Consider the following 26,319-nt stretch of genomic DNA (forward strand, 5'->3'; position numbering starts at 1 on the left):
GTCTTTTATTAGTAGCAGAATGCCCGATATGGTTAAAACTGCTATTGCGATCCGATTTCTATTCGATTTTGACATTATTAACTTAGGAGAATCGGGCCCCAGGTCAACACGCCTATGTTTCAGACATACACCAATTTATTTCGTAATCAATATGAATTCGATTAGTTTATTTGATAGGTAACTGTTTGTGTGGTCCCACGATCATTAGATCGAGTTGCATTCCTAGAGAAATCGAGGGCTACTGATGTTGTAGGTTGTAGGCACACAAGAGCGTAAGCGCAGCGAATACGTTGCGGCAGTGGCGTAGCGTGGGTATCTGCCGCCCGGGGCAGTTGTCGATTTTGCCGCCCCTTCCCGTGTATTTTTTTTACCAAGTGTTACTGGCCGTTTGTCATTTTTAACTGACTTCAAAAAAACGGTTTTTTTTTTGTATCGACGTTAAAAATCATCAAATGACCCTTTCCGCTGTGAGTTAGCAGCGGTGAGGGAGTGTCAGACTCTTACTGACTAAAAACCGTCGTGTTCCGTCGAAGGCTTTAGGGATTGTTCACACCAAACGTATTGTCCGCCGCTGACTGTGAGTATACTCACTGTCTGCCCCAGTGTGAACGTCGACTCAATCTGCAGTACCCGTACTCACCAAGCCGACAATAAGCTATAGCGTACGATGCGCTACATGTGTGAACAAAAGAATAGGCTCGTGTAGGTTCACACTAGATGCGTTCGCTGAGCGGCTGACTATTCTACACATAAAAGAGCTCAGTATTTGAACCCCCCAATCTTCATACATAACAGATGCTGTCTTCCCAAGCGCATCTTCGTAAGTTTCTATCACTAAATTCTTCTGAATTCGCATTCCAAATACATTCTCTAGAATGTACTTCTGCAATAAACTTTTCGGTGTCGAACGTCGCGAGGTGTCACGTGTCACGTCTGTCCTCATTGAAGTTTGTTTCTCGAGTGTATTGCGGCCGAGGCGCGCGGCGGTGCGGACGCGGCGGAGCGGCGCTATTCGGCAACTGCGTCCGCGTAGCCAATCCGCGTCCGCCGTGCATAGTCGCGTAGTAAAATAATCGGCCACTGAGAGTCAGCGACAACAGACGACGTAATAGCGTATAGTCGGTTCGGTGTGAACGACAATTTCAATATATATGGAAAAGCAATAAACTGCGTAACGCGCGCTCACAGTCAGCGGCCGACAATACGTTTGGTCTGAACGATGCCTTATGTTCCAGAGCCGCGGAACAACCCGCAGCCCCGGCAGAAGGGGGAGGTTCTCAAGTAGACTTTTATATCTTTGTTACTTGATTTCTTGAAGGTTTTAAAATTCTTTTAGGTACCTACGCAGGCTAGCGAAGTAGGTACCTATAAGTATATATGAAATTGAAATAATTTAAAAAGCGGGGCTACTTTAAACTATTTAACAAATTAATTTAATTTACGGGATTAACACTTAAATTAGTTTCCATGGAACTATACCTAAGCGTGAAATTTGGCTTGTGTCTAGGTAGGCCTATTGCTTATAGCATTCAAGTTTATCTAAACCAGTGGTTCTTAACCTTTTAGTCATGAGGGACCACTTTAAACTAAAGTTTGTCTTGACGGGGACCACCTCATCGGTTTACCTAAATTAGCACTCTGCTAAACGCATGTCGGCAGTTGTGTAGGTAAGCAAATGCAAATAGAGAAAAACCTGCGTATGTAGTTCCTAAATGCGCGAGCGAAGCGAGCGCGAAATTTTTATCGGACTTAAACCAAATATTACGTAAAATTTAGCCCAAACGTACTTGACTTTTTGTTTGTTGACAGATGCAAAAATAAGGGCACATCGTTTTTGAATACGCGAACGAAGCGAGCGCGAAATTTTAATTATTTTTTATTTAAGACTCAAAACCAAAATTACGTAAAATGTAGTGTCAAGAGTGTTTTAAGTACCAAATTTTAACATTACCTAATTGATTTTAAGTTTAAAAAGTTTCAACTTTCTTGTTTAATGTTTTGCTATTGTTAGACAGTTTTATGTAGCGGCGCAGATACTAGTTGCGAACAATTTTTTTTTATTCGGGTAAATTTTGCCGCCCCCTAAAAGCTGCCGCCCGGGGAATTTGCCCCCCCCCCTACGCCACTGCGTTGCGGGTGCTTAGCGAATTCGCTTCGAAGAATTGTGACTAAGCTCCATATTTTACAACTGACACAACTGTGTCTAGAATGCTACCTTTACTCAATACATATTACACATTTTGAACACAAATATTTTGAGTGTTTAAATGTGAGAAGCATTAAATACAGGACGAACGAAGTCCGCTGGCGTTTATAACGTAATTGCCAAACCAACTTGCAGTATTAGTCAAGCTGTAAAAAATCGAGGAGCATATAAATGAGGATTAATTCCAAACATCGGATATATTATTGAAAAAATAACATTTATTTTCCGACACATTCATCATACATGCAATACTGAAACAACTCTAATTCAAATACATCGATTCACTAGTTAAAACTATAACAAATAATCACAGAATTACGAAGATGTAGGAAAAATAATATTAAATGTTACATCGTTACGTAATGAACTCCGAATGCATACTTAACTCTATCTTACTGTTACAAAATACATAGTTATTGGTCAGAAAATAAAACAACAGCTTATAAAGTACTTAAATGTATCTTCACTACAGTCTTAGAGAACTTGGTAATTAATAAAAATCTTAAGTAACATTTATTAAATCGTTGGACAGTACTCTGGCCTTATGTGAACGCAATCACATTCAGAACTTACATGACAATCATAATGGTCATAAAATTAATCGATAGAATCTTACTTAAAATATCTCATTTTGATAGAATGATAGATAGATCTGATGGCCAATACTGATTATAAATGCGGACTGGCAGTGTAACAAATGTAAAATTAATTGCATTGAAAAATTATACTTTAATATGCAAGATCCCGCTTACATAAAATATATAAAATGAATTATCTGTAAATAATTTAACAATTAAATATCATAGTTCCACATTGTTGAATGTATAATATTTTATTACTAAAATGTTCATACTTTGTACCAATTTAATAATCAAAATGACAATATTATGTACACTATATACATACATACCTACGAAAATATGTAGTCGACTTATGATTACAAAACGTTTGCACGTACTAGAAAATATTTGTGATTACATTATATTGAGTTGGAACCAAATTATGGCATTCAATGGTACAGAAGTATCACAGTGGTAATGCCTTAAAATACACATTAAAATCACAAATTGTGGTATTTACAACTTTTTATCATTATCTCATCACCTCCAATATTTATTTAAATAAATCTGATAATACTATTCATTAATTAATTCAAACTAAACAAAATATCACTACCGCCTATTGTAGGTCAGCTGTCGTTTAAAACATATGTTAGACAGACCAACCTCATTAGATTTCTTTTAGATCTATAAAAATAAAATTAAGGTACAATAAAACCATGAAACATCGGTTTGGGATGTTAGAAAGACAAAATAAATTAATCCCCATTTACAAAATGATCTAAACTTGCTAACTGTGTACTTTTGTTCTTAATTTTTTTTTACAATATTTGGTACAGGCCAATTTGGCCTAGTAAGTTAAAAACTATTGCTTTGGCATAAATTATAACTTAGCTTCTCTCGCTACAAACCAAGCTTAAATCATTTTATGTGCGTGATTAAGCCAATATTAACAGCGAATCATTTAAAATACATCATCAATCATCTTTATTGTTACTACAGTAAATGGAACTTAAGTCAGAGTCTTTCTTTATAAATACTATGTGGAACTAAGAAATTTAATTTAAGAGAAACAAACGATTGTCATAAATTAAAGCATCATCGCAATTTAGGCACGAGCATATTCTATCAAAGCAATAATATCACCTACATCTACATTCATTGAATACTCTTATAAAACCTTTGAACGTTATTAATTGACACGTCTATAAGGCCAGTTCGCAACAGTGTGAGATTCAACAATAAACTGGCGTAACTATTACGTAATTCATCACCATGAATGTAAATGTTATCTAAAATTACATAAATTCGAATGTGATATAACTACGAAAGAGAAATTAAATTCGCCTGTACAATAACTTTAGACAATATTGAGAGTTAATACACAAGCAAGTTACATGCAAATAGATTTGTGGCCGAAATATATTATAGAAGATAAAACTCTAGGACAAGAATCAACATATTGTATGATCATTGTACTTTGTGTGGGCATCCGAAAAATGTTACAAGTGCTCGAGATGTTTATTTAATAAAACTTAGCAACTATTCTTAACATATTTTGAGCCTCAAATCAATGATATGTACATTTAGTGTTTATTATTGTTTTAATCGTATCAATGGCAGTAACATCATCTACTTAACATTATTACGTAGACAATATACTGTAGATCTTTCATAAACTTATAAGTACCTTAAAGTATCATTTGAAGCTTGTTCAGTCCTTTGTTACATGAAGAGCCACGGAAATATAAAACTAAGAAAAATAATATATAAATGTCAAAAGATAAAATAATGTACAAAATTGATAGAGTTATGCAGTTAAACTGTTCATAAGTTCTAAACAATTTTATAGATAGTTCATCAGGTAACAATGAGAGACCATAACAACACACACGAAACAGACTCATTTGGATACATATAAAATAGCGTTAGTCAATAAAATAAAACATTAGTTCATACATTAAGAAATATTAGAAGATTTCGGTCAAGATGATTCTTAAGACTTACCTTTACGTTGTACATAGACATGGGACATTAGTTTTCAATCGGCACTTTGAACATTTGACGAATGCACCATAAGATTTCTTATACTAAATAAACACATAAAAATATAAACATCTAAAATATTATTGTTACAGACATCACAATTTATTGGACACTTACATAAGTCTAGTAGTTAAAATTCGTTGCGACCCTGATTCACATCACTCCAAAGTTTCAGGTGTCGCGTTTGGAACACGAGTAATACTAACCTACATCAAAAATATAAAGGAATGCATCTTCTTATACGACGCGGTGGGATTAAGAGACGTCGAAGTGAGCCGCCAGGCGGACACGACCTGGTGACAAAAATATAAGAGACCTGTTAGGTAAATACTATCACAAAGAGGTAAAAAAAAAAATTGGCAATTTAAATGGCACTTACGTCGATTCTCATGGTTCAGCAGAGCTGTTGGTGTAGGCAAGGCGCTGGCCGGTGGGGAACACCATATATTGGTCTTTGGCGATTCAAAAACACGTGAGCCCTGCAAGAAAGTAATACAAGATTTGACATAAGTTAACATTAAAAACCACCACATTGGAATATCCTCTTTTCCAGATTCAAAAGAAAAGAGGTTCGTTTTGGCTTGCGGATGGTGATTTCGTCGGATATGTACCTTTTGTCCGGGCGGGGTATCATGTACGGAGTAATCCTCGTGAGATGGCCCGGGCACGAGCTCGCGACAGCGCGGCACTACGACGCCGGGGCACAGCGTCCAGCGACCGTTGTCCGTCTCCGTGAAGATTTCCATGTACTGGCGAAGGAAATCTACCAGGCCTTCTGCACCTACGGTTCAAAATTAAAATGCGATTACAGAATAATGTGTCGAATTCGACAAGAAACAATATTTAGTATTATTTACTAATCAAATAGACTATTTATCAACATTATTAGAAATAAATAAGAGTACTGACCAGGATCAACTCCCGGGAACGCAGGCTCATATCGCCTGGAGTACTCTACGAACAGTTCTTCAGCGGTTGCCGGGGCATGATCGGACATCAGCTGAGCTAGACGCCACACGGCTCTCCAAGCCGGGGACAGGTTGAGGCGCTGGTCACTCGCCATCAGGACTCCAGCTGCTGCCAAGTGCCTCAAGTCCGGCTCGAAGCCCCGGACGCGTTTGTACGCAGCCGTGAAGTACTCCAGAGTGGAACCTCTAGCGATGCTCCTGTCTGCACTTAGGACCGCACAAGCAGCCAGTAGTGACGCCGCCCAAACAGGCGAGCCTCCCGGAGCTACCACCAAGTTGTTCTCTACGCAGCCCCCAGCGGCATAGACTAGACCTTCCAATGTCTCAGCGTCTAACATGTCGGGCTGAAAATGGTTTTGATGCATGAATATTTTGTACACATATTTTGGGTAATGTAGAAAGTGATTAAGTCTATTGTGGAATATGAAATGATGATTACCTATGAGCTTGCCAAACACTTATTGGTCAACGCACACCGGGTAAGGTCAAGTACATTACATATACTCCAAAGCCGTGATAGTACATTTCTTTCCAAGTCGTGGAATCAAATTAAAGCAATGGATTTTTTAACATACACAATTGTACAAAAAAAAAAGCTTTTGCTGACCTGAATACCGGTTTGCGTTGGCCACTACCGAGCGATCAATGTATTATTATAGGGATCAGTCCCAGTTGCATAACATGATACATTAATGGCCAATAACTGATAAAGTCTCTGACAGCCTGTCAGGAACTTATCTGACAGATAAACTATAACTTTTGCTTTCACAGATCAACAATATATGCCAGATAAAGGATGCTAACCTTTATCTGGCAGATTACTTTAACTATCAGATAACTAACTGACACCATCGGTAACAACTGAAACCGGCTTGTGTGTCGTACCATTGGCGGGGCGCCGTAGTGATGCGCGTAGTGCGCTGGCAGATGGGCCAGCGCCACAGCAGGCAGAGCTCTCAGACGACGGGCGATCACTGAGCGGGCGGGTCCTAGCGCCAGCCTCACACTGCGCTCAGCAGTCGCCTCATTCACTCGCACGGCGGCAGTCAGATCCAACAGCTCGGCTAGCTTGACGCAGCCGTAGTGAGCAACGCGTAGCTGTCGCCCGAAGTGCGCGTGGTACGCGGGCACGAAGCGAGAGAACTCCATGCGGAGGTTCGGCGTGTGACCCAGTAGCTCCACCGCCTAATGTTACCGAACTCGTTATTGACGGACATTTGTGCTTTTTTTGAATGGCATTACAGTAAACTTATGTATAAAATATGTTATACCAATAGCATTTGATCATTTCATCAAATGTACTGTGCACACCAAGTTTTTTTTTTTTATATATAGTTTAAAAAGCAAAATTCACACCAAGTTTTTTTTTATATATAGTTTAAAAGCAAAATTAGACAAGACAATTGGCTGTCTGATAAACGATCACATTTGAAACGATTATATGAATAAAATTATCCAATATGTCAAGCTGCAGTATTTTTTTTTTCTGTCGGTGAGTTGTCGCTCGAAAGAAAAACAGTTCTAAATATTTCAACGAAATACCCATTACCTGTCAAAACCTGCAAAATCGCTCCCAATATAGGGAAGCAATGAAATTACAATACACCTATAATACTAGTAACATTAATCTATTAACCATAAAGTATTTGGCAATAACCCTTGATGAATGATCATGATGACGGTGACAATGAATAACAATAAGAATAAACCTTACCTGCAAAGCGAACTGCCGCGAGCGCGACTTTTCCTCAATAGTCGGGGTGCGACGGGGCAGAGAGATCGTTCCATCACCGTTAACAGTGATCATTTCGGGATTCACACGTTGCATCAACTCCCCGATAGTACATACGCCATAATCAACAGGGGAAAACGGACGTCCGGCAGTTGTGAGGTACAGTTGAGGTATGTCGTGCATTTGCACCGTACGGCCCGGTTGAGCTCTCATCAACTTCAAGAGATCTAAAGTCCAACGACGGCTTTGAGCCGCGGGCGATATGGTTATGATTCGTGAAGATCCCGAGCCGAGCACCTAAAATGAAAAGTCGATTTAAGTCTACTATATCATTTAAACCATTTATTTAGCCACACATACAAACTGAATACAATATAAAATAAATTACATATAATAAAAAAAGTGTAAGAAGGGGTCCATCTCAGTATGTACTAGGTATACTAAACAGCCCTTTTTTTCAGATGGGGACATCAAGTACTGACTATTATAGTAATTGAAGTCATTTACACCCGAAAACAAAAGAACATTATGGAAGTTGGATAAAAAATAAATAAGTACAATATTTATATTGAAAAGTAATGCACCGTTTTTTGACTATTACTTACCACGATAGTATTGCCGAGAGCAGCAAGTAAATCTGGTAGCTTGGTGAACCCATAGTCGGCCACGCGACATTGACGACCGAAATGATGATGGAAGGCGGGTATCAGTCTGAAAATTATATGTGACATCAGGCAAGCACCTCAGAAAGTCAATAATCACCTGGCCATCTTGAAAGGGCCAAAAGACTCCATTCAAAATAAATAATTATGAGCCATATTAGTGAAAAAATATTAACGAATGATGAATAAGTAGTTGCTATGGTTAGTCGAAGCCCAAAAGCCTTACAACCCGTCTTATCATGGGGTACCGGGCTTGAGGAAGGCAGATAGGCAATCTATCCATGTAAAACAGCTGAACCCCAAAATTTTGTTGGGAAAAGCAGGTAGATAAATAATTCGAACTAGTCTCGGCGGTTCCACTCGCTTCCCGGGGAAATTCCTTCCCGTACCCGGATGCAACATAGTCTAGCTTCCCAACAGTGAAAGATTATTTAAATCGCTTCTGTAGTGCCGGAACCTATTCGATTCAAACAAACAATCACATCTTTCCTCTTTACATCCTAGTATAGATAATAAGTAATACTAACTTGCTGAACGGTATGGAGCACCTAGGCGCGGTACGCAGCAGATCAATGAGTTCTCGTTCGAACAGCGCTAGCATCGGCTCGAGGGCCGGCGCCGTGCGTAGGCGCTCGCGTTCGCCGCTAGAACGGGAGCTTTCGCCTGGAAAGCACATCATCATGAAATTGTTGCACTAATTAAGGCAGAAGTAAATATACAATTGGGGAAAAGCCTCTTTGCACAGATAAACTATGAGGTTTCCTAACGCGAAAAGGCGAAAAGAAAGGTTAGTGTGAGATTACGGATATATTGAGGTCAAAATTCAAATAGTTTTACTGCATATCAAAAGATCTACAATATATAGATATCGCTAGACGAATACTTCTTTACTGTAAGTATATAAATTAATAAGTATAAAGTTCAATATGACTCGTATTAAGTTTAAAAAGAACGGTATTAAAAACTTTCGTCTCAGGACTCTTTGCATATCAATGATATAAAATGTTTTTTTTTTTCATTAAAAATTATATTATGTTCTATACTCACTGTTATCCGTATTCGCAAGTGGTGGCGTAAGTGCAAGCGAAGAGTTCTTCCAGGTAATGTGACGGGACGGCGCATCACGTACTTCTAACCCTTCAATGCTACGCAACAACATCTCCAGTGCCACGCCGCGCCGAGCATCACATACCAACTTGTCGAACCGAGCCTCGTAGCATTCTACGAAACTGTGAAATAACGATACATATTTTTAGTAAGATGGCAAAAAATATAATAGGTAAATATATATATTTCTTTTTCGTTCGTTTTTAATTTCAATACAAGTTGTGGTGGCCTACTGGGCAAGCGCACTAACCTCTCAAGTATGAGTATATGGATTCGATTCTTACTCCATATACTTTCTAGACATATCTTGGACCCCATTGACTAATTAAAGGTGAAGGAAAATATCTCGAGGAAACCTGGATTATAAAGTCAATAAATCACCAACCTGCATTGAGCAAGCGTGGGGATTAACGCTCAATCCTCCTCCATGTGAGAAGAGGCCTGTGCTCAACAGTGGGACGTTAAAGGCTGATGAAAATGATGTTTTCTTACCTTAACAAAGGCAAGATGCCTCCATGAGTCTCCAGCAAAAGGCGTACATTCTTGGCCAAAGTCGAGATCTCCATATAAACTGGCTGCAAGATACGGCTACCGTCTTCCTGTCCCGTGCTCATAGAAGCGTGTATGTGGCACTTCCAGGGAGCCTCTTCCATTTCAGAGTTCGACACCGGTGTTAAGTCCACGAGCTGAACCATTCTACCGAACCCTTCGTGTATGACAACGGTATCTTTGAGCTTCGCAATGTCCGATGTAGTTAGGGCGCAGCAATGGCGACTTGCGTAGGCGTCCCTTAATCTTAGTAAAGGTAATGTGTGGTTCTTTTGGTCTAGAAGGATGGCTCGAAGACGGGCTCTTAAAACATCTACGTTGGGGGCAGGTGATGGTTTGCCTAGAGAAAGTTCTAGACGACGGCCGGTCCACTGGTTGTCTAGGCGACGCTTGTGGATGCGTGCGATAGCGAGCCTTGCGTCCCACTCTGAACGTAGTACTACGGTCGCTAAAGGCCCCTCTCCGGCGGCCCATACGGAAACCCGAACGACTGGCACATACTGGTTGAATAGCTTCGTCAGCATTTCCTACAAAATATTACACCCATTTAACAAAAGCCAACTTCCAGCTTTAATATCAACTATCAATACTATTTGTCCAAAAATATTGACATAACCTAAATTATTTATAAAAAGACCGTTAAAACATTTAAAAATGAAGTAAAAGTAAACGACATGTATAAAAAAATCACACTCCTAAAAGGGCTTATGTTCAATTTTAGTTTATATTCTGCAGCATTTGTACCAACTAAAATTTAATTAAAAAAACAAAAAAAAAAAAAAAAAACAATTTTATTTGAAACTCAATGTCATAATAATTTAACATGAAAATCCCTACCAACAAAAACACAAAAGAGGTCCTATACAAAAACACACAAAAAAAAGAAAAAAAGAAAGCATCACATCTTACCTGCAGCACCGCAGCTTCATAAGGAGGTAGGTTAGTGACGGTCAATTCGGCCGTCGACTCCTCAGTCTCGCTGTGCTCGCTGAAGCTGGCGGACGAATTCCACGGAGAGACTGCGCGACTCGCGCTGTGCTCCCGATTCCGACCCTCCCCGCTGTTGCTTGACGAACAACCTGACCGGTCCAGGTTTACAGATCCTGGAGGAATAATTGAATGTTGTTGGTTTCTGATGACGGTATTTGTAGACATAGAAAAATTTTAAGTTTCGTTCGTTGCCGTACAGAAAGTTTACCTTTAGCTTAGCTATGAATACAGTAAAGTAACAAAACCTCAATAGGATTTTCAATAGGCAGAAAATTTTAAAATAACTGTCAACATTTTATGGAGTCTGCATAATTATATTTATTTTTTTTAAAAAAACCTTCTTCAATGATATACCTAAAACCTTCTCGTAAGTCCGACAAACACTATGCTGAAAACCGCATCAAAATAAGTTCACCCAAACTTGAGATAATCGTGCACAAACATATATACAGGTCAAACTGAGAACCTACTTTTATGAAGTGAAATAAAGAAGTATTTACATAATTTAAAGACCAGCGTCTTTTTAGAATTCAATCATTCTAGAAATGTCTATAAACTCACCATGCGTGCCTCTAATCTTCCTAGGTTTAGGCGCGGGCGGGGGACAGAAGTCGTGCGGCGGCGGGGTGGGAGCGGGCAGCTGTTGCAGCGCCAACGCCCACTCTTTGGAGATGCAAGGCGTACCGAACGCGTTCACCTCGTGTGGTGATGAACATACCTGGCAGAAAATCTTGGTAAATTTTGTGTACCAAATTAAATTAAATATGTAAAATATAGTAATTAAAATATCCTGCAAGGAGGATCTAGATCGAAAGAGTTGCAGGGGCCCTGGAACTTGAAGGGCTCCAGAAGGCACATGGTGGGTTATATGTCAGTAAGAGTCCGGACACAGTCATGCTGCACCCACAAAAGTAAAAAAATCTGTCTAACCCGGACTGACTTTCACGGAAAAATTATGCTATGTATTAATAAACAAGACTGTGGTAAAAAAATGATAATTCTCAATTTTAGATTTCCCCTAAAGTGACCTACATTCTATACCACCTATATGAATTATAATTGTTAACTTTAAAAGACATGTAATTTCAAAAAAGGATCAATGAATTCTAAATGGCACCTTACTTTAAAAAATTAATGTCATAATTGTTCATAAAATTTTAAAATAAAGACATGTTACAAACCTGAGGCGGCGGCGGCACGAAACTAGGCTGCTGATAAGAAGCCGGGGCGGTACTGTAGCCCTCATCACTTGAGTACGTCGGCGCCACCGTGTTGCGAGCGTACCGCGTGCTAATCTTACGCCCGTACACGTCCTCTCCATCCATACGCATTAGTGCTCTGTAACAATAAAATAGTTTAAAAAACTAAAAACACCATATTGGATTTGTAATGACGTTTCTTAGCCAGTCACGTATTGTCATCAGAACTCAGTGTGTCCAAAATTTCATCTTAATCGAAGACCGGAAAGTAGGTCAAATTAAGATTCCAAGATTTTCTTACGTACATGATACGAGTGAAGATAATATAAGCGTGTTAAATACTGGTCCTACTGAGTAAAATTAATGGTTGATTTAGTGTGGGTGTTTTTTCTATGTATAATATGTAAGAACCTTATGTATATGTATATTGAGCTGCCCTAACAGTACAGGATTACCTACTTACTTTGAGACCAAATGAGTTGTGTAAATGTTTGTGGAGTGGTATTGGTAGATTGGAGTATGAACATATAGTACAAGCAATAATCGTGGTCGTGATAAAAAAACAGTCGCCCGAATTAAATGACCATTTGCTAATAAAGATACCAAAATATCCCTACGTCACTACGGTCTCATATCGGCAATAAGCCAGCAATCAGCTTTGACGAAATTGACTCGGTAAATTGTTTACGTGCGATACTAAAATTATTATGTACTTATAATCGAGCATGAGTCGATTCATAACGGAATCAAAACATTTTTTGTAACTATAATATAACTAGCTGTTGCCCGCGACTTCATCTGCGTGGGCAATATAGGATTTCCAATTTTTCAATTTCGTTAATCGTTCATTGCTCAACTCCTGTGGGCGATAGCGTGATAATATATAGCCTATGTGTTGAGCCGGCCCCCAGGTAATACTCATGCAAAATTTTATTTAAATCCATGCAGTACTTTTTGAGTTTATCCGGGACAAACATACAGACAAACAGATAAACAGACATACAGACAAAAATTCTAAAAACTACATATTTGGGTTCAGAATCGATTATGGAACACCCCCCAAGTATTCTTTAAAAAAAATATTCAATGTACAGTTTTGACTTTCCTATCATTTTATTATATTTATAGATTCTCCGATCCAGTGATTTAAACTGATGTACCTAATACCCAAACAATTGCATCTAAAGTATAAATATTTCGTGATCATAGAAAAAAAAAACCGCAAGTCATGATTACGGACGAAACCAAAGATCCCCTTTTAAAAATCTAGATGTTACAAATAATGAGGAGGTTAATAGTAAGTCCCAATACAAGTCCTATAATAGATTCAAAGATGTAAAAAATCGAAACAGCTGATCAAAAGTCGAAAATAACTGTCAACGCACCTACCCACCATTTTCTAGATGATAAATCTGATGAAATGATTTTTTTTATACCGAATGCAACGTATATTGAGAAAAAATACATATTTTTCAGTGGGAACAATAAATAATAGCTGATTTACTTTCATACTTCCATCTCTGCTCAAAAATGGGTTCATTATATTTGAGCCATGGACTGTAGTGAATGTGCAAGTTTATAAAACAAATATTTATAGTAATAGTTTCAATTAAAATCTGTTGACCGTTTCGCCTCGTTGAGGTCGAAATAGCAATCAAGTGTGACGCTACTAATTGGCAATGAAATCACCCAATTGCGACAAAACTGAAGGATACTCATGTAAAAATATAAAGAAATTGTCGTTTTACGGCAAGAATCAGCTGATTGAAACAGTAAGAAAAAGTCTAATGGGATTAACCTACGAAATGGTGTACGTGCACATTGAAACGAAAAATTTAGAACGGGTTTCGTCATTCTAATGACAACTTTAATTAAGAAGAGAATGATACGCAGTTTTTGTCGATAGTAAAAGCAGTATTCGCGATACAAAAATCACCATACATCTTGAATTGTCTTGAAATAAAGAACACATTTCGAAAATAATAAGTGCATAATAAATAAAAGTTCATCTTACCCCGATAATAACATTGTGTGTCTATTTTGGATCGCTCCAGGCGATAAATAGTTGAAAATATAAAAAATAACTTAAAACTATAGTTCCAAAAAACGTTACACTTTGAAATTTTGAGCTTTGAATTATCACTGTGTGTCCGCTCGTGCCTGACGATGCAATGACCTTTTTTAAAACGTAACTGGCGAGAATTCTCTATTCAAATCGTAACTGAGCGAAAATTATGCATATGATGTGGGTAAACGAAAAAAAAAATGTTCCGAAAACGTCTATGATTTCTCATTTCATTTAGATATTCAATTTATTTTTAAATTAAAAGAAAATAACTGTTTATAAAAATAATGTTGATTATTTATTACCAATTAAGCGTAAATATTGAATAATAATATGACGAATCGATTAAGATGTGAAGTTATTTTGAATGGAATCGATACGTCAGCTGATTCGTGTTTACAAAATCGTAATGTCAATGTGAACATTCATGTCATTGTCATGTTTTCAGTGGTACATTAAAAGAAATGCTAAATACTCACACGATATCATTGTCAACACCATTCAGAAAAGGGCAAATGAAAAATACTACTTTACATCACTTTTTAGACATACATAATTAGTATTTAATCAGGGTCAAATCACGTATGTACGAACCTTTTACAGTAATTAAAGGTAATCCCAAATAAACGATAGGTATTTTAGGGACAAGGCAAAAGAATTGCGCACAGAAATAATGGGGCTCAAATTATGACTCCAAGGCGAAACACGATGCAATATGTGGCAAATGTATGCGACCATCAATATTTATTTCGTCTTTTATGGTAAGCGGACAATGGAAATGTGTGTAGAATTACGATTACCTGCAGAGTATTTTTACTTTGGATTTTACACTTTTGTATAGGTATATTAAAGCGTACATTTATTACAAAGATCGTTTACATTCCTGCTTATGATTTGCGATCCAAAATGTGCGTGACCACAATGTTGTGTATAATTACAGACTCTACCTAGGGCAACAAATTCATTGATTAAAAACTAAATATCACAACAGTTGTGTGCTTTGTAAAACACCAAAGAAAAACTAATATTCACCCTTATCTGTGGTTTGCTTGTAAAAGCATGCAATATGTAAATTATGATACCGTCTCAATAATCTTGCTTTGAAGTATCTATCTACGCATTTAATATGTAGTCATCGGTCACGATAGACGCGGTGAATGAACTAGTAGGTACCTAGTCCTTATTGCTTACTGTCCTTTTCAATGTTGCCTACATGTTAGTGTATTGTTTAAACTCTGTAGTCTCATCATTACAATATCGATTTGCATGACGTTCATTGCTGCGTGTGTAAGGAGTCAGATAAAAATATGCAAACAAATGAAGCAATGGAATAAGTCATTAAGACATTGACCTGTGTTTGTCCACCGTGCAGAGGGGAAGCCTAATTACATAAGTATCGGTCAGGGTCCAATTTCAAACTGCATAACTATTCAGTCTGAGACGCAATTTAAACAAAGGGGACATCAACAATTACAGTGCACGCAATAGTGCACGCTTATTAGGTTTAGATAATAAAAGTGGGGTTTGAATTGCATTTTTTTATGATTTGAATATAATATTGTTCTTGAAGCAATAACCTTCACCTCAATCACACACACACACACACACGTTGAAAAATAAAATAAGGTACTACATATATTTATGAATTTAAGGACAAGCATGAGTTTGCAGATTCTTATAGAATAAACAGGTTTAAAAAAAAATGAATATTTCTAGTACCTTCGTCGTAATTTAAACTGAGGTCTAAACACTATACACAAATATCATAAATTAATGAAACTAAAAGGAACTTATGATCCAAACTCTTATCACCTGCTGTGTAGGTCTTTATGGGTCATTATCATAAAAAGAGCGACTATGATCCAGTCATATTAAACGTCATTGAACACCTGATCAAATCTGCAAGCAGCAATAGGTCTTGAGGAAATAAGCACATTCGGAAAAACACTGCTGTCTAAAGTCCATATGTTGGAATTCCCAGTACTAAATACTCACCTTGAAGCATGGTCCGGTGTCGAATACCTGAGAATGGCAATAGGCGCAGTGATTGATATACTCGACCACCTCACTTCTTAGCAAGATAGACACGAGAGCCTGATAGACACGAGCTCCGGGGGTTGATGGATGGGCAGGTTCAAGCAGAAATAAGTAAGGAAATACTATATTATTTGGTACTGTTTCTCACCTTGAAGCATGATCCGGCGTAGAAAACCTAAGCACGGCGGTAGGCGCAGTGACCGATATAACTTTCCCACCGCAATTCTTGGCAAGATGGCGAAGCCTGACAAGCACGAGCTCCGGGGGTTGATGGATGGACGGGTTCAAGAAGGAAATACTACAGCTATTGGTACTGTTTCTCACCTTGAAGCATGGTCCGGCGTAGAAAACCTTAGCACGGCAGCAGGCGCAGTGACCGATATAACTTTCCCACCGCACTTCTTAGCAAGATAGACACGACAGCCTGATAGGCACGAGCTCAGGAGGTTGATGGATGGACGGGTTCAAGAAGGAAATACTACAGCTATTGGTACTGTTTCTCACCTTGAAGCATGGTCCGGCGTAGAAAACCTTAGCACGGCAGTAGGCGCAGTGACCGATATAACTTTCCCGCCGCATTTCTTGGCGAGATGGCGGAGCCTGATAGACACGAGCTCCGGGGGTTGATGGATAGGCAGGTTCAATACTTCCACCTCGCACGTCGGCGTTTCGTCCTCGCTTTTCGACACCTGAATAAGTTTTGTATAAATAGGTTTTATTTTAGAAAATACGTATTTTGAACTTGGCATAAAGGAAAAGTTGTTGTTTTATAAATGAGAATGAATCATCGAATGAAGCAGTATTGCTTATATGTATATTGTTAACTTTCATGTTTGTTTTGGATGAATTAACTGTCATATTTATGTAATATTACTAAGCTTAATTTTGACACAGATAATGTGGTTAAAATATAACGAAAGAATAATTTTCATTTTCTTCATTAAGTATGACTTATGAGTAAATTGTAGTACTTTTGTGGTTCATGTACATGATTGAAACCACAAATAAATGTGGTGTGATAAAGTTCCAACTAAATAATGACCTGACTGATTATTCAGAATGTACAACAGTGAAAATGACCAACAGTTTTTATATAGACATCACCACAACATAGTATTATCTTGTCAGCATTATTTCTTACTTGGCTAAAAGTGGATTATGTTTTATCAGCTATATCTGACAGTTTCACAATATGACATTGTTATTGCTGTTGAAACATTATGTAAACATTGTAGTATTTAGTTGAGCAGAAAATTTCTAAAAGAATCCTCATGTCGCTATTATTTCATGGGACATGGTATTCATTCATATCAACTGGGCTGACCCAGAGTCGAATATAGTACTATAAAGTTTGCTATGACAAAACCAGAACCAACTTGGCCTTGCATAAATGCTTACAATCACCAGATTATTTAAGCAGTTTTTAAAATCCTTACGATCAAAAGAACTGCCAACGTCATTCAATTAACGCACGAAACAAAACCTTTGACGTTTTCGATCACGTAACTTTTCGATAAGTAGCTTATCAATTCCACAACTATACAACGAGTAAAAGTTACAAGGTTTGAATACTGAGTAATTTTTTTTTGCAACATTGTTTACCTTTCTGGGTAGGGTAGAGGCAATTTCGTCAAAGCAATAATGTGAACTGGCGCAGGCAATTAAAGCTGCAGATGTGTTGTTTTTGTGCACCAATATCACTTCCATGTTTTTCCTGATGAATAATAATATACTTGAATTTTACAAAAGTGACTGGGTTTATTACTAAGAATTATGGTAGCAAAAAATTTAATAATTTCCTTGAAGCAATTTTCAAACTAGGGATATTTTTTAAAGACTTTGAAAAGAGTCTGCATTACTGAATTTGGAAAGGAAATAATTGCGATACATACCTATATCTGAAGTCAGTCAAATCAGCGGCAAAGTCAATATCTCCTGAGATCAATAGAATGGCGGCAGGCGATGAGTGGAGGTCACCAAACCTCCTCATGCACTGCCTTAGTTTATCATCCGACGCGTTCTTTTGCGTCCTACACACGTGTATTAAGCTCACCTGTTGATGAAAATAATAATATGATGATATAATAGTGTTACCACAAGAGTTTCCTTACACAATTATTATGAGCCTAGCGCATATATCCTTCAGGGATATAAGTAGACTTGTTACTTATTTGGCAATTCAGATATGCTAAACCAATTTACCACTAAACGGTATTAAGTAACATCTAAACATTTACAATACCAAAACATATTAATCTTATTAAGATATTATCGCATTATTATGAGACATTATTTCATAAGGTCAACTAAATTATTGCTGTCATCATTTTCATCCTATCATAAAGGTTAATGTTGAACTTATAAAACATGATTGATACTCGATATAATTATGAAGATACTTTCTCAGAATTGCAAGATTGATGAGCACATTCCTACATAATGAGTCCCTTGAAACTGTAACATTCACTGAAGCACTTAGATGATATTGAATACATGTGTTACTACTTACTTGAGCGTCATTAAGTTCTAAAAGTCGCGAGGTGGTCTCCTTCCTGACGTCACAAACTACAACGAAGTCTGCTTCTCTCCTCCCGTCTCTTACAAACTTCGCTCGTATAGCAGCCACCAGTTCTATGGCTGAACATCCTCGCGGTATCTAGAAGTATGATACTTATTATCACATGCTTTTATAGAATATTAGATAGGAGCTCGTGACTAAGAAACATCTGAGGATCAACCACATGTCCGTGAATGGGTGACCATCTTGTCCTGACAAGTTTTCCGTGTTTCGGAAGGCACGATAATTTAATCGACCTTGGCTGTCATTGGAAATTTTTGACAGACGTTATGGGTACCTAGTTAGAAGCCAGAAAGTCTCACAACCAGTCCTACAAAGAGGTATTGGAGAGGTATTGTCCAAGTAACTGTTCTGTGGAGGTCAGATAGGCAGTTGTTAAATCTAAAACACTGGTTCTCAGCTGCGTCTGGTTAGACTAGAAATCAACCCTAAGAAAGGTAGTGAAAGGCTGGGCAGATGATGATAGAATATTATTTAAAAAAGTTAGTCTAAAGGCTCAAACAGATGTTTCCTTTTTTTTGTGATTTTTCTGTTTATTTATGCCCTCACCTGGCAATTTTCAATATCCCAAAATATACCAATAGGTATGTTCATCTGTCTTTGTTTGTGGTGTCGATATCTGGACCTCATTCTGGTTCTTTCCATGGAAATCATTCCTTCTTCTCGTATTACACCATCTATGTCATCTGATGAATCATCTTCAGCATCTGTTTAAGATTTAAATTTATTTAAAGTACTATAGAAAAATGTTCTAGGAACAAAGGAGGTCCCATATTCTGCTGTTTTTTGATACAAAATGAATATGAAATTAGCTAAGAAATCACTGGCAAAAGCTGAACTACTTTACCAAGGAGGTAGAGGTGCTATTGTCATGGCTATTGGTTGTAGATGGGTAATATTGTCAACAGTAAATAGTTTTGCTTACTTACAGATGGGTTATGAAATTCTAAAAAAGATTTCATACTTTACATCTCTCTATTTGTTTTTTTAACTACATAATATGTCAACTCCGTACAAAGTTACTCTTGTAACTTTTTACAGAGATATTATGTCATTTTATAATAAGGAATAATTTAATGATAATTAAAAAAGTGAAGTAGACTGTGGTCTCCGACGCATAAAACCCACAAAGCGATTTCAGCCAGACCTGGGAATCGAACCCAACATCTTCGTTCTCGGCAGCCGTGCATGTGATAGCTATACCAACGAGGGAGACCAATGAAAAAGTAACGAACATACATATACATCATTCTTTACAAACTTTATTGCTTACTAGAAAGTTCGATAAGTTTTTTTTTATATTTTTACCGGAAGAAGTAATGAATACGCCAACACTATTTGTTTAAAATATAAAAAGTGGAATTTTATATACACAAATTGTAGATGATTCATCAAAAAATTGCACAACTCATATATTTTATTCATATTACATAGTGTAATGACTTGTTTAATAGGAAATTTTTCCTTGAAGCTCCTTTTGGCCCTAATCTCTTATAGACACGCCTTTTGTATGTTTCCTAATGAGAATAATATTAACAAAATTATGTATGTTAATTACACATTCTCCAGAGATAACATCTCATAACAATAACATACAATGTTTATTGAGAGTTTTATCAATTGGAGTATACCTACCTACCTATATATTGTCGTTTTGACATACTGTACAACTGTACATGCTTAATGATAATATGTCCTTAAGAACAAGGCTAAGAGACTGCAAATAACATGCCACTACGAAGACAAGCAGATAAAGCAACAAACGTGACAAATCAACAAATGTACCTATAGGTATAGATTGTAGCATACAATAACAAATCTATGAGCTAAACACTAACATACACAAAACTTATTCATTTCAATAACAACTTCAAATTAACAGGACTGTTTATTGATATTCATCCAAAACTTATCTAATAGTTGAAGACCTAAATAATATATACTGCACAACTTTCACATAATTTGATTGCCTCGAGAATTTGCATTTCGAAGCTGAACATAACAAACGTTATGTACGTGCACCTTCCGCCTAGATACAGCTTTCTTTATTCGCATTTAAGTTATCAGATATCGTTAAATGTGTACTAGTATACGAAAAGAGAAAAATACAACATGTCGTGGTAATATTATACAACATATTTACCTGTGATCCATGGACGGGGCGGTAACGGTATCTTCATCGCAGGACTAGACACGACACTCGCCAGACCTTGAGCCGAATGACTTCTGGTTCCCTTGCAACGATTTGGACCTAAGTTATCACAATTTGTTGACGAAATCATTGTGCGCGTGTCCACAAATTTGTTACGCGTAATTTGCAACGAACAAAAGTAGTCCAACATATGCTGGGCAAAAAAAACAAAGAAATATTCGTTATCACCGAAGAATCACAACGCGCATCACACGATTCTAACACATAAATAAGGATTAAATGCTGAAATCTCGAATGAGATTAGCGTCATGAAGTAAAACTATTACATGTAAAATGTAAAAATAAATCAATCGACTCCTACAACGCCATAAGTAGAGCTACCTTATCATTATCAATAGAACGAATGAATCAATGAAATAAAATAAGAATGAAGTGACTGACTGGAATAACCATGGACAAAACGAGACGAACTGCGTTTTCCCTGAATACCTGCTTTTTAAGTACTCAAAAAATAAAAATTGTCTATGAATGGGCAATTGTTTTGATTGTTTATGAATTGTTTCCATTGTTTCTTTGAGGTTGGTGAGCCTGGTAGTACCGTTTTTCCGTTTTTCCGTTGTTCCATCTCTGCTGTTGCTGTCGTTGCTGAGAGAGTAGTGTTTTCACAAAGAATATTATTTATTGTAGTAATCGAAAAATGATGGCAACAATGTATCACATCAATCATTAAAAATCATACCATAGCATATCATATCAAAGCATATTATCATTTAATATCAGGTAATTTAATTTTGAAAAAAAATATGTGCTGGCAACCTCGCAATGTGTTTGCTAAAAAAATAAGGCGCTCCTTAGATGCTCCCTAGACGGTCTTTAAAATGCGCAATATTGCTGTGCCTTCCAACATTTTAACTTCACCATTTTTGTTAGAATTTATTTTATTTTTTTGCTTTGACGAAGATTTATAAAAAAATGTTTGAAAACAAGATAAAACATTGAATGATTAAATATTCAAAATTTAGCTTCTTTTGAAATATATTTTTAATTGCTCAAAAGACCAGATTTTCTATTCACAAACTGTCAAGTCATCTATTGTCCGTGATCGATCTGTCAGGTCATTGTCATTTGTCGTCTGTCATAATCGTGAGTTTGCATTACCCAGGAATTATTTCGAAGTTAGAAAGTTTGTTTCATTGTTTATTTCCAGTTAAATAAAGTAATGTAGCAAACAAAATACTTAATTATAATATATTTGTATAACTGAACTTTTACACTGACGAACGTCTTCTTGTTTCAGTTTTGTAAAAATGTCGACGAACGGCGATATCACTAGTCTTGATGCCAGCGGCAAAATAGTTAAAATGGAAGTAAGTACACAATTAACAACTTGAACTATAGTACCGTGATGTCAATGGCACCTACATGTTATAAAAGTTACCTAGACAAATGGTTCATATATGGATAAAAACCCTGTTGTAAGGATTAGCTGCCAGTCATCACTATTCTGATTTGATGTGTGGCATGTTTGATCACTAGTTTCTAACCAAAACAGCGAGGTTTCGTAACAAAATGAGGATTGAAGTTCATACATAACAAGAGAGTACAATTTTAGTGTTAAAACACATAATTTATACATATTTTCTGTTTCAGGTGGACTACAGTGCCACCTGTGATGAAAAGATACCACTCTGGAAGTCATGGGCATCCAAAGGCAAAGTTCAAGAAGCCATTGACCAGCTTTTGGCTCTAGAAAAACAAACAAGAATGGTAAGATATTGATATGAATAACTTTTGCCAAAACTCCTTTGTTTGACTGCTATTTTATTTATTTATGTATTTAAATTTTAAGTAATACTATATACTTTTAAAAAGACAATATAATTATGCTGCATCACAGTAAATGTAATCTTTACACACAACATTATTTGAAATATTTTGTGCAATACTTACAATATATGTACAATACTAATCCTGTGTTATAGTTTACATAATTTGTAAATTTCTATGTTCCAGGGTGCTGACATGGCATCAACAGCCAGGATCTTAGTGGCTATTGTGCAGATTTGTTATGAAGCCAAAAATTGGTCTGCACTCAATGACCAAGTAGTTCTTCTGTCTAAAAGAAGGTAATCTTGAAGTAACAAAACCTCCTTAAGCTGTACTAAACCTTTATCAGTACCAAGTAGTATATTATATCTTCCAGGAAAGTCATTAAAAAATGTGATTGTATAATTTTCCTCAGTTCTAAAGCATGTTTTGAACTTTCAGATCACAACTGAAACAAGCTGTAGTGAAAATGGTTCAAGAATGCTGCACTTACGTAGACAAGACACCAGACAAGGAAACAAAGATAAAACTTATTGAAACTTTGAGGTCTATTACTGAGGGTAAAATTTATGTTGAAGTTGAAAGAGCTAGGCTTACTCATATCCTAGCTAAGATCAGGGAAGAAGAAGGTAATACTGCGGAAGCCGCTAAGATCATTCAGGAGCTCCAGGTTGAGACCTACGGTTCCATGGATAAACGAGAGAAGGTGGAACTGATTTTGGAACAAATGAGGCTGTGCCTTAACATCAAGGATTATATTCGCACACAAATCATCTCAAAGAAGATCAACACTAAATTCTTTGAGGAGGAAGATACTGCGGTAATTGTTTTTGTCACTTCATATTCTAGCATGCAGATGATATCCCCCTAACCAATTGTCGGCTGCTTGGGACATATTATAGTGCACAAGCATTTGCACCAACACAGTTGCAGTCCCTATTCCTTCACTCTCACAGCCCCATGGAACAGAGATTCAAGACAACTGGAGAGAGATCAACCACTATATATAGCTTAATATGTAAGCAAGTGAAACTGCTCAAAACAGCTACTTAAAATAAATTACTTAATCTTAAAATGAGAACAAAAAGTCCTAAAGGAATGTTTTTAATTCTGTTTCCAGGAACTGAAAGAGAAGTTCTACCGCCTAATGATAGCAGTTGACCAGCACAACGGCCAGTACTTGTCCGTCTGCCGCCACTTCCGCGCACTCGGTCAAGCGGCCGGATCTGACGCGCTCGTCGGTAGCGTCGTGTTCCTGATCTTAGCTCCTTATGACAATGAACAGGCTGACCTTACTCATAGGGTTAATGAGGACAAAGACTTGGATAAGCTGCCTGACTACAAGTAAGTTGTTTTTCTTTATACCATTTTAACATTCATGAATTTTCAAAAAAATCCATTATTTTCAGGGAATAGTGGAATGTAGCATGTATATGTTTTTCTGCTAGGACCTGTTTAGCTTCATTATCCTGTGCATAGATCATAACTGACTCTAATGAACGACACAGTGCATTAAGTACATTTGCACAGATTGCCCAATCTTAACTAGCCAGCCTACCTATTATGTACTTGTATAGTGACAACTCTTGAATTATCCTATTCCCATCGAAGATCGAAACACTACATGTGTATGAATAGTGAAGAATTTTTTATATATTTTTTCCAACAATAATAATCCTTTTATTTATTTGTTCACAGACAATTGTTAGGTCTCTTTATCAACCCAGAGATCATCAGATGGAACACTCTTTGCTCCACTTACGAGAAGATGCTCCGCGGCACGCCGTACTTCGACGCGGCCGATGAGAAGGGACAGGAACGCTGGAACGACCTTAAGAACAGGGTTGTTGAACATGTAAGTTATAGAAATGTAACTTTATGTGCAATATTGTGCATACCTAATTAAGTTGCAAAACTGTAAGTTAATAAATTAGTGGATGCTTTCTAAATTCATCTATTGTGACTTCTCAGAACGAAGTCCTTAGGCTGAAATCGCATTGCAGGTTTTTATTACCTACACCAATATTTGTATGTTTATGTCTGTAATGAAATCTTGCATCACAATTTATTTACAAATTCTCCCCAAGACAAGTAGCTGGCGGTGTTACTGTTACACAACAGAGAATGAGGCAGCTTCAGTACATGTGTAGTTATTGTCGGTTTTTAAACTTACCTTCTGAATTGGATAAGAAAATTATAAATTCAGAATAGGGCAGAAATATTATACCGATTATACTGACATATCTTTATCATTTGTTCCAGAATATCCGTATAATGTCCATGTACTACACTCGCATTACACTGAAGCGTATGAGCGAGCTCCTTGGCCTCAGCGAGACGGAGACGGAAGAGGCTCTCAGTCAGCTCGTTGTTAGCGGCGTCGTTCGCGCCAAGATCGACCGACCTGCTGGGGTTGTGCATTTCAGGTAAATAGTAATACTAGATGCTTCAGAAGTTTTACAAGTAACATTCTTTGCAGCCTTTTGTCTTTCACACAATCTCTTTTCTCTATATCCAACCATATTAACACTTTCGCTGCCCAGCTCACCTATGCAATTCCTATCCACATGCCCAAAAATATTTTGCATAATTACATAACAACCCGGTATTCGAGTCCAACAGCGCAATTGTATCGGAACGGGACCCTTATGCCCGAAAACCCGGCGTCCGGGTTCACTTAAGCCCCGCCCACCGAGCGTAGGGCTACCCAAAATAATTTACTAGAATATAATTATTGTGCATTTTTGATCAGAATAAAGAAAATAAATCCCGTCTTGTTATTTAATTTATTATGTTGTTAAAGAGACTATTTTTTTAATTTTAACGTACATTATGTTAGAACAGATTTACTTAATATGATTTATCTACATGTTTCTGTAAGCTTTTTTTTTAATCAATACAACGCCGACGTGCTTTGTTTTAATACCCGAGATCCTCTTCACAATAGGATCCAAAGTCCTTACTTCCTCATAACAGCTGGATTTCAATTTAATCGTCATTATATTCGTAATTAGCTAAAGGTTAAAAGAATGGATCAATTTTGTTGAAATTTGGTTTGATGACACGACCTATTTTTATCCATATTTGGAAAGTATAAAATTAGTTATTTTACAATGACCGTGTTCAACAGATCTTGTTTATTCTTTGCAGCTTGAACATGGACGCGTCAGACCGCCTCAACGAATGGTCGAACAACCTCAACACTTTGATGCAACTCGTCAACAAGACGACACATCTCATCAACAAGGAAGAATGCGTGCATAAACACCTCCTTGCAACGGCTGAATAGACTATATACAAGATACATTATATTTTTTTTCACAGTCATGGTATTTCAAAATATTTCCAGACTACAAAGTGTATTAAAAGTTCATTTCACTGTGTGAAAATGATTATAGGTCCTTGTAGTACAATATTTTGTTGTGCCGATGTCAAGAGGTAGTTGACGGTCACTTCGTAAACGTTAATCTGAAACCTAATGTAATAATTATTGCGCATTTTATTTTAAAGATGTTTACTTTTAAATAAGTTTGGAATAAATACTTAACTCTACACGTATTCTTTTATTTATTTCTATCGCTTTTTATGCAAGTGGTGCATGTTAGATATTGTGGATAATAATTGCTATCTAAGTTACGCTA

General features: G+C 37.0%; 2 protein-coding genes and 1 long non-coding RNA gene across 6 annotated transcripts; 2 read left to right on the top strand and 1 right to left on the bottom strand.

Moving 5' to 3' along the window:
* Nucleotides 1-2,404: 2,404 nt before the first annotated feature.
* On the bottom strand, nt 2,405-21,259 carry LOC124632995 (meiosis regulator and mRNA stability factor 1). 2 transcript variants are annotated; one of them, XM_047168061.1, is made up of 19 exons: nt 20,843-21,259; nt 19,249-19,406; nt 18,631-18,777; nt 18,014-18,174; nt 17,724-17,835; nt 16,626-16,810; nt 12,002-12,158; nt 11,382-11,538; nt 10,740-10,933; nt 9,774-10,357; nt 9,222-9,403; nt 8,702-8,837; nt 8,118-8,223; nt 7,495-7,809; nt 6,666-6,965; nt 5,722-6,124; nt 5,424-5,593; nt 5,192-5,291; nt 2,405-5,105 (listed from the first exon to the last, which is right to left on the bottom strand). In XM_047168061.1, the coding sequence occupies exons 1-19, from the start codon at nt 21,039-21,041 to the stop codon at nt 5,068-5,070; spliced, it is 3,804 nt and encodes a 1,267-aa protein (XP_047024017.1). In that variant the 5' UTR covers nt 21,042-21,259; the 3' UTR covers nt 2,405-5,067. The 2 variants fall into 2 exon arrangements, with proteins under 2 accessions (XP_047024017.1, XP_047024018.1); XM_047168062.1 differs by lacking the exon at nt 6,666-6,965 and having other exon boundaries at nt 20,843-21,245.
* Nucleotides 5,071-7,247, top strand: LOC124632996. Its single transcript, XR_006984695.1, has 2 exons — nt 5,071-5,135; nt 5,366-7,247. It is a non-coding gene; the product is annotated as an uncharacterized LOC124632996 (long non-coding RNA).
* Nucleotides 21,260-21,938: 679 nt separating the features above from the next.
* On the top strand, nt 21,939-26,230 carry LOC124633178 (26S proteasome non-ATPase regulatory subunit 12). Of its 3 annotated transcripts, none has more exons than XM_047168324.1 (9): nt 21,939-22,067; nt 22,149-22,218; nt 22,502-22,618; nt 22,865-22,977; nt 23,120-23,498; nt 23,799-24,022; nt 24,377-24,533; nt 24,941-25,104; nt 25,829-26,230. In XM_047168324.1, exons 2-9 carry the CDS (start codon nt 22,159-22,161, stop codon nt 25,965-25,967), a joined length of 1,353 nt encoding a protein of 450 aa, XP_047024280.1. In that variant the 5' UTR covers nt 21,939-22,067; nt 22,149-22,158; the 3' UTR covers nt 25,968-26,230. The 3 variants fall into 3 exon arrangements, with proteins under 3 accessions (XP_047024280.1, XP_047024282.1, XP_047024281.1); XM_047168326.1 differs by having other exon boundaries at nt 22,008-22,026; XM_047168325.1 differs by having other exon boundaries at nt 22,016-22,034.
* The last annotated feature ends 89 nt before the right edge of the window (nt 26,231-26,319 follow it).

This window comes from Helicoverpa zea, chromosome 9 (assembly GCF_022581195.2).
Source record: "Helicoverpa zea isolate HzStark_Cry1AcR chromosome 9, ilHelZeax1.1, whole genome shotgun sequence".
NCBI classification, from domain to species: Eukaryota; Metazoa; Arthropoda; class Insecta; order Lepidoptera; family Noctuidae; genus Helicoverpa; species Helicoverpa zea.

What these genes read in the sequence shown, in the direction of transcription:
- LOC124632995 (XM_047168061.1), bottom strand. Translation starts at nt 21,041, where the DNA reads ATGTTGGACTACTTTTGTTCGTTGCAAATTACGCGTAACAAATTTGTG. An exon ending in GCCCCGTCCATGGATCACAG is followed by an intron (nt 19,407 to 20,842) that starts GTAAATATGTTG and finishes AATCTTAAACAG; the next exon opens with ATGCTGAAGATGATTCATCA. An exon ending in ACTACGGCGCCCCGCCAATG is followed by an intron (nt 6,125 to 6,665) that starts GTACGACACACA and finishes AACCATTTTCAG; the next exon opens with CCCGACATGTTAGACGCTGA.
- LOC124633178 (XM_047168324.1), top strand. Translation starts at nt 22,159, where the DNA reads ATGTCGACGAACGGCGATATCACTAGTCTTGATGCCAGCGGCAAAATA. An exon ending in GCAAAATAGTTAAAATGGAA is followed by an intron (nt 22,219 to 22,501) that starts GTAAGTACACAA and finishes TTTCTGTTTCAG; the next exon opens with GTGGACTACAGTGCCACCTG. An exon ending in GCTGGGGTTGTGCATTTCAG is followed by an intron (nt 25,105 to 25,828) that starts GTAAATAGTAAT and finishes TATTCTTTGCAG; the next exon opens with CTTGAACATGGACGCGTCAG.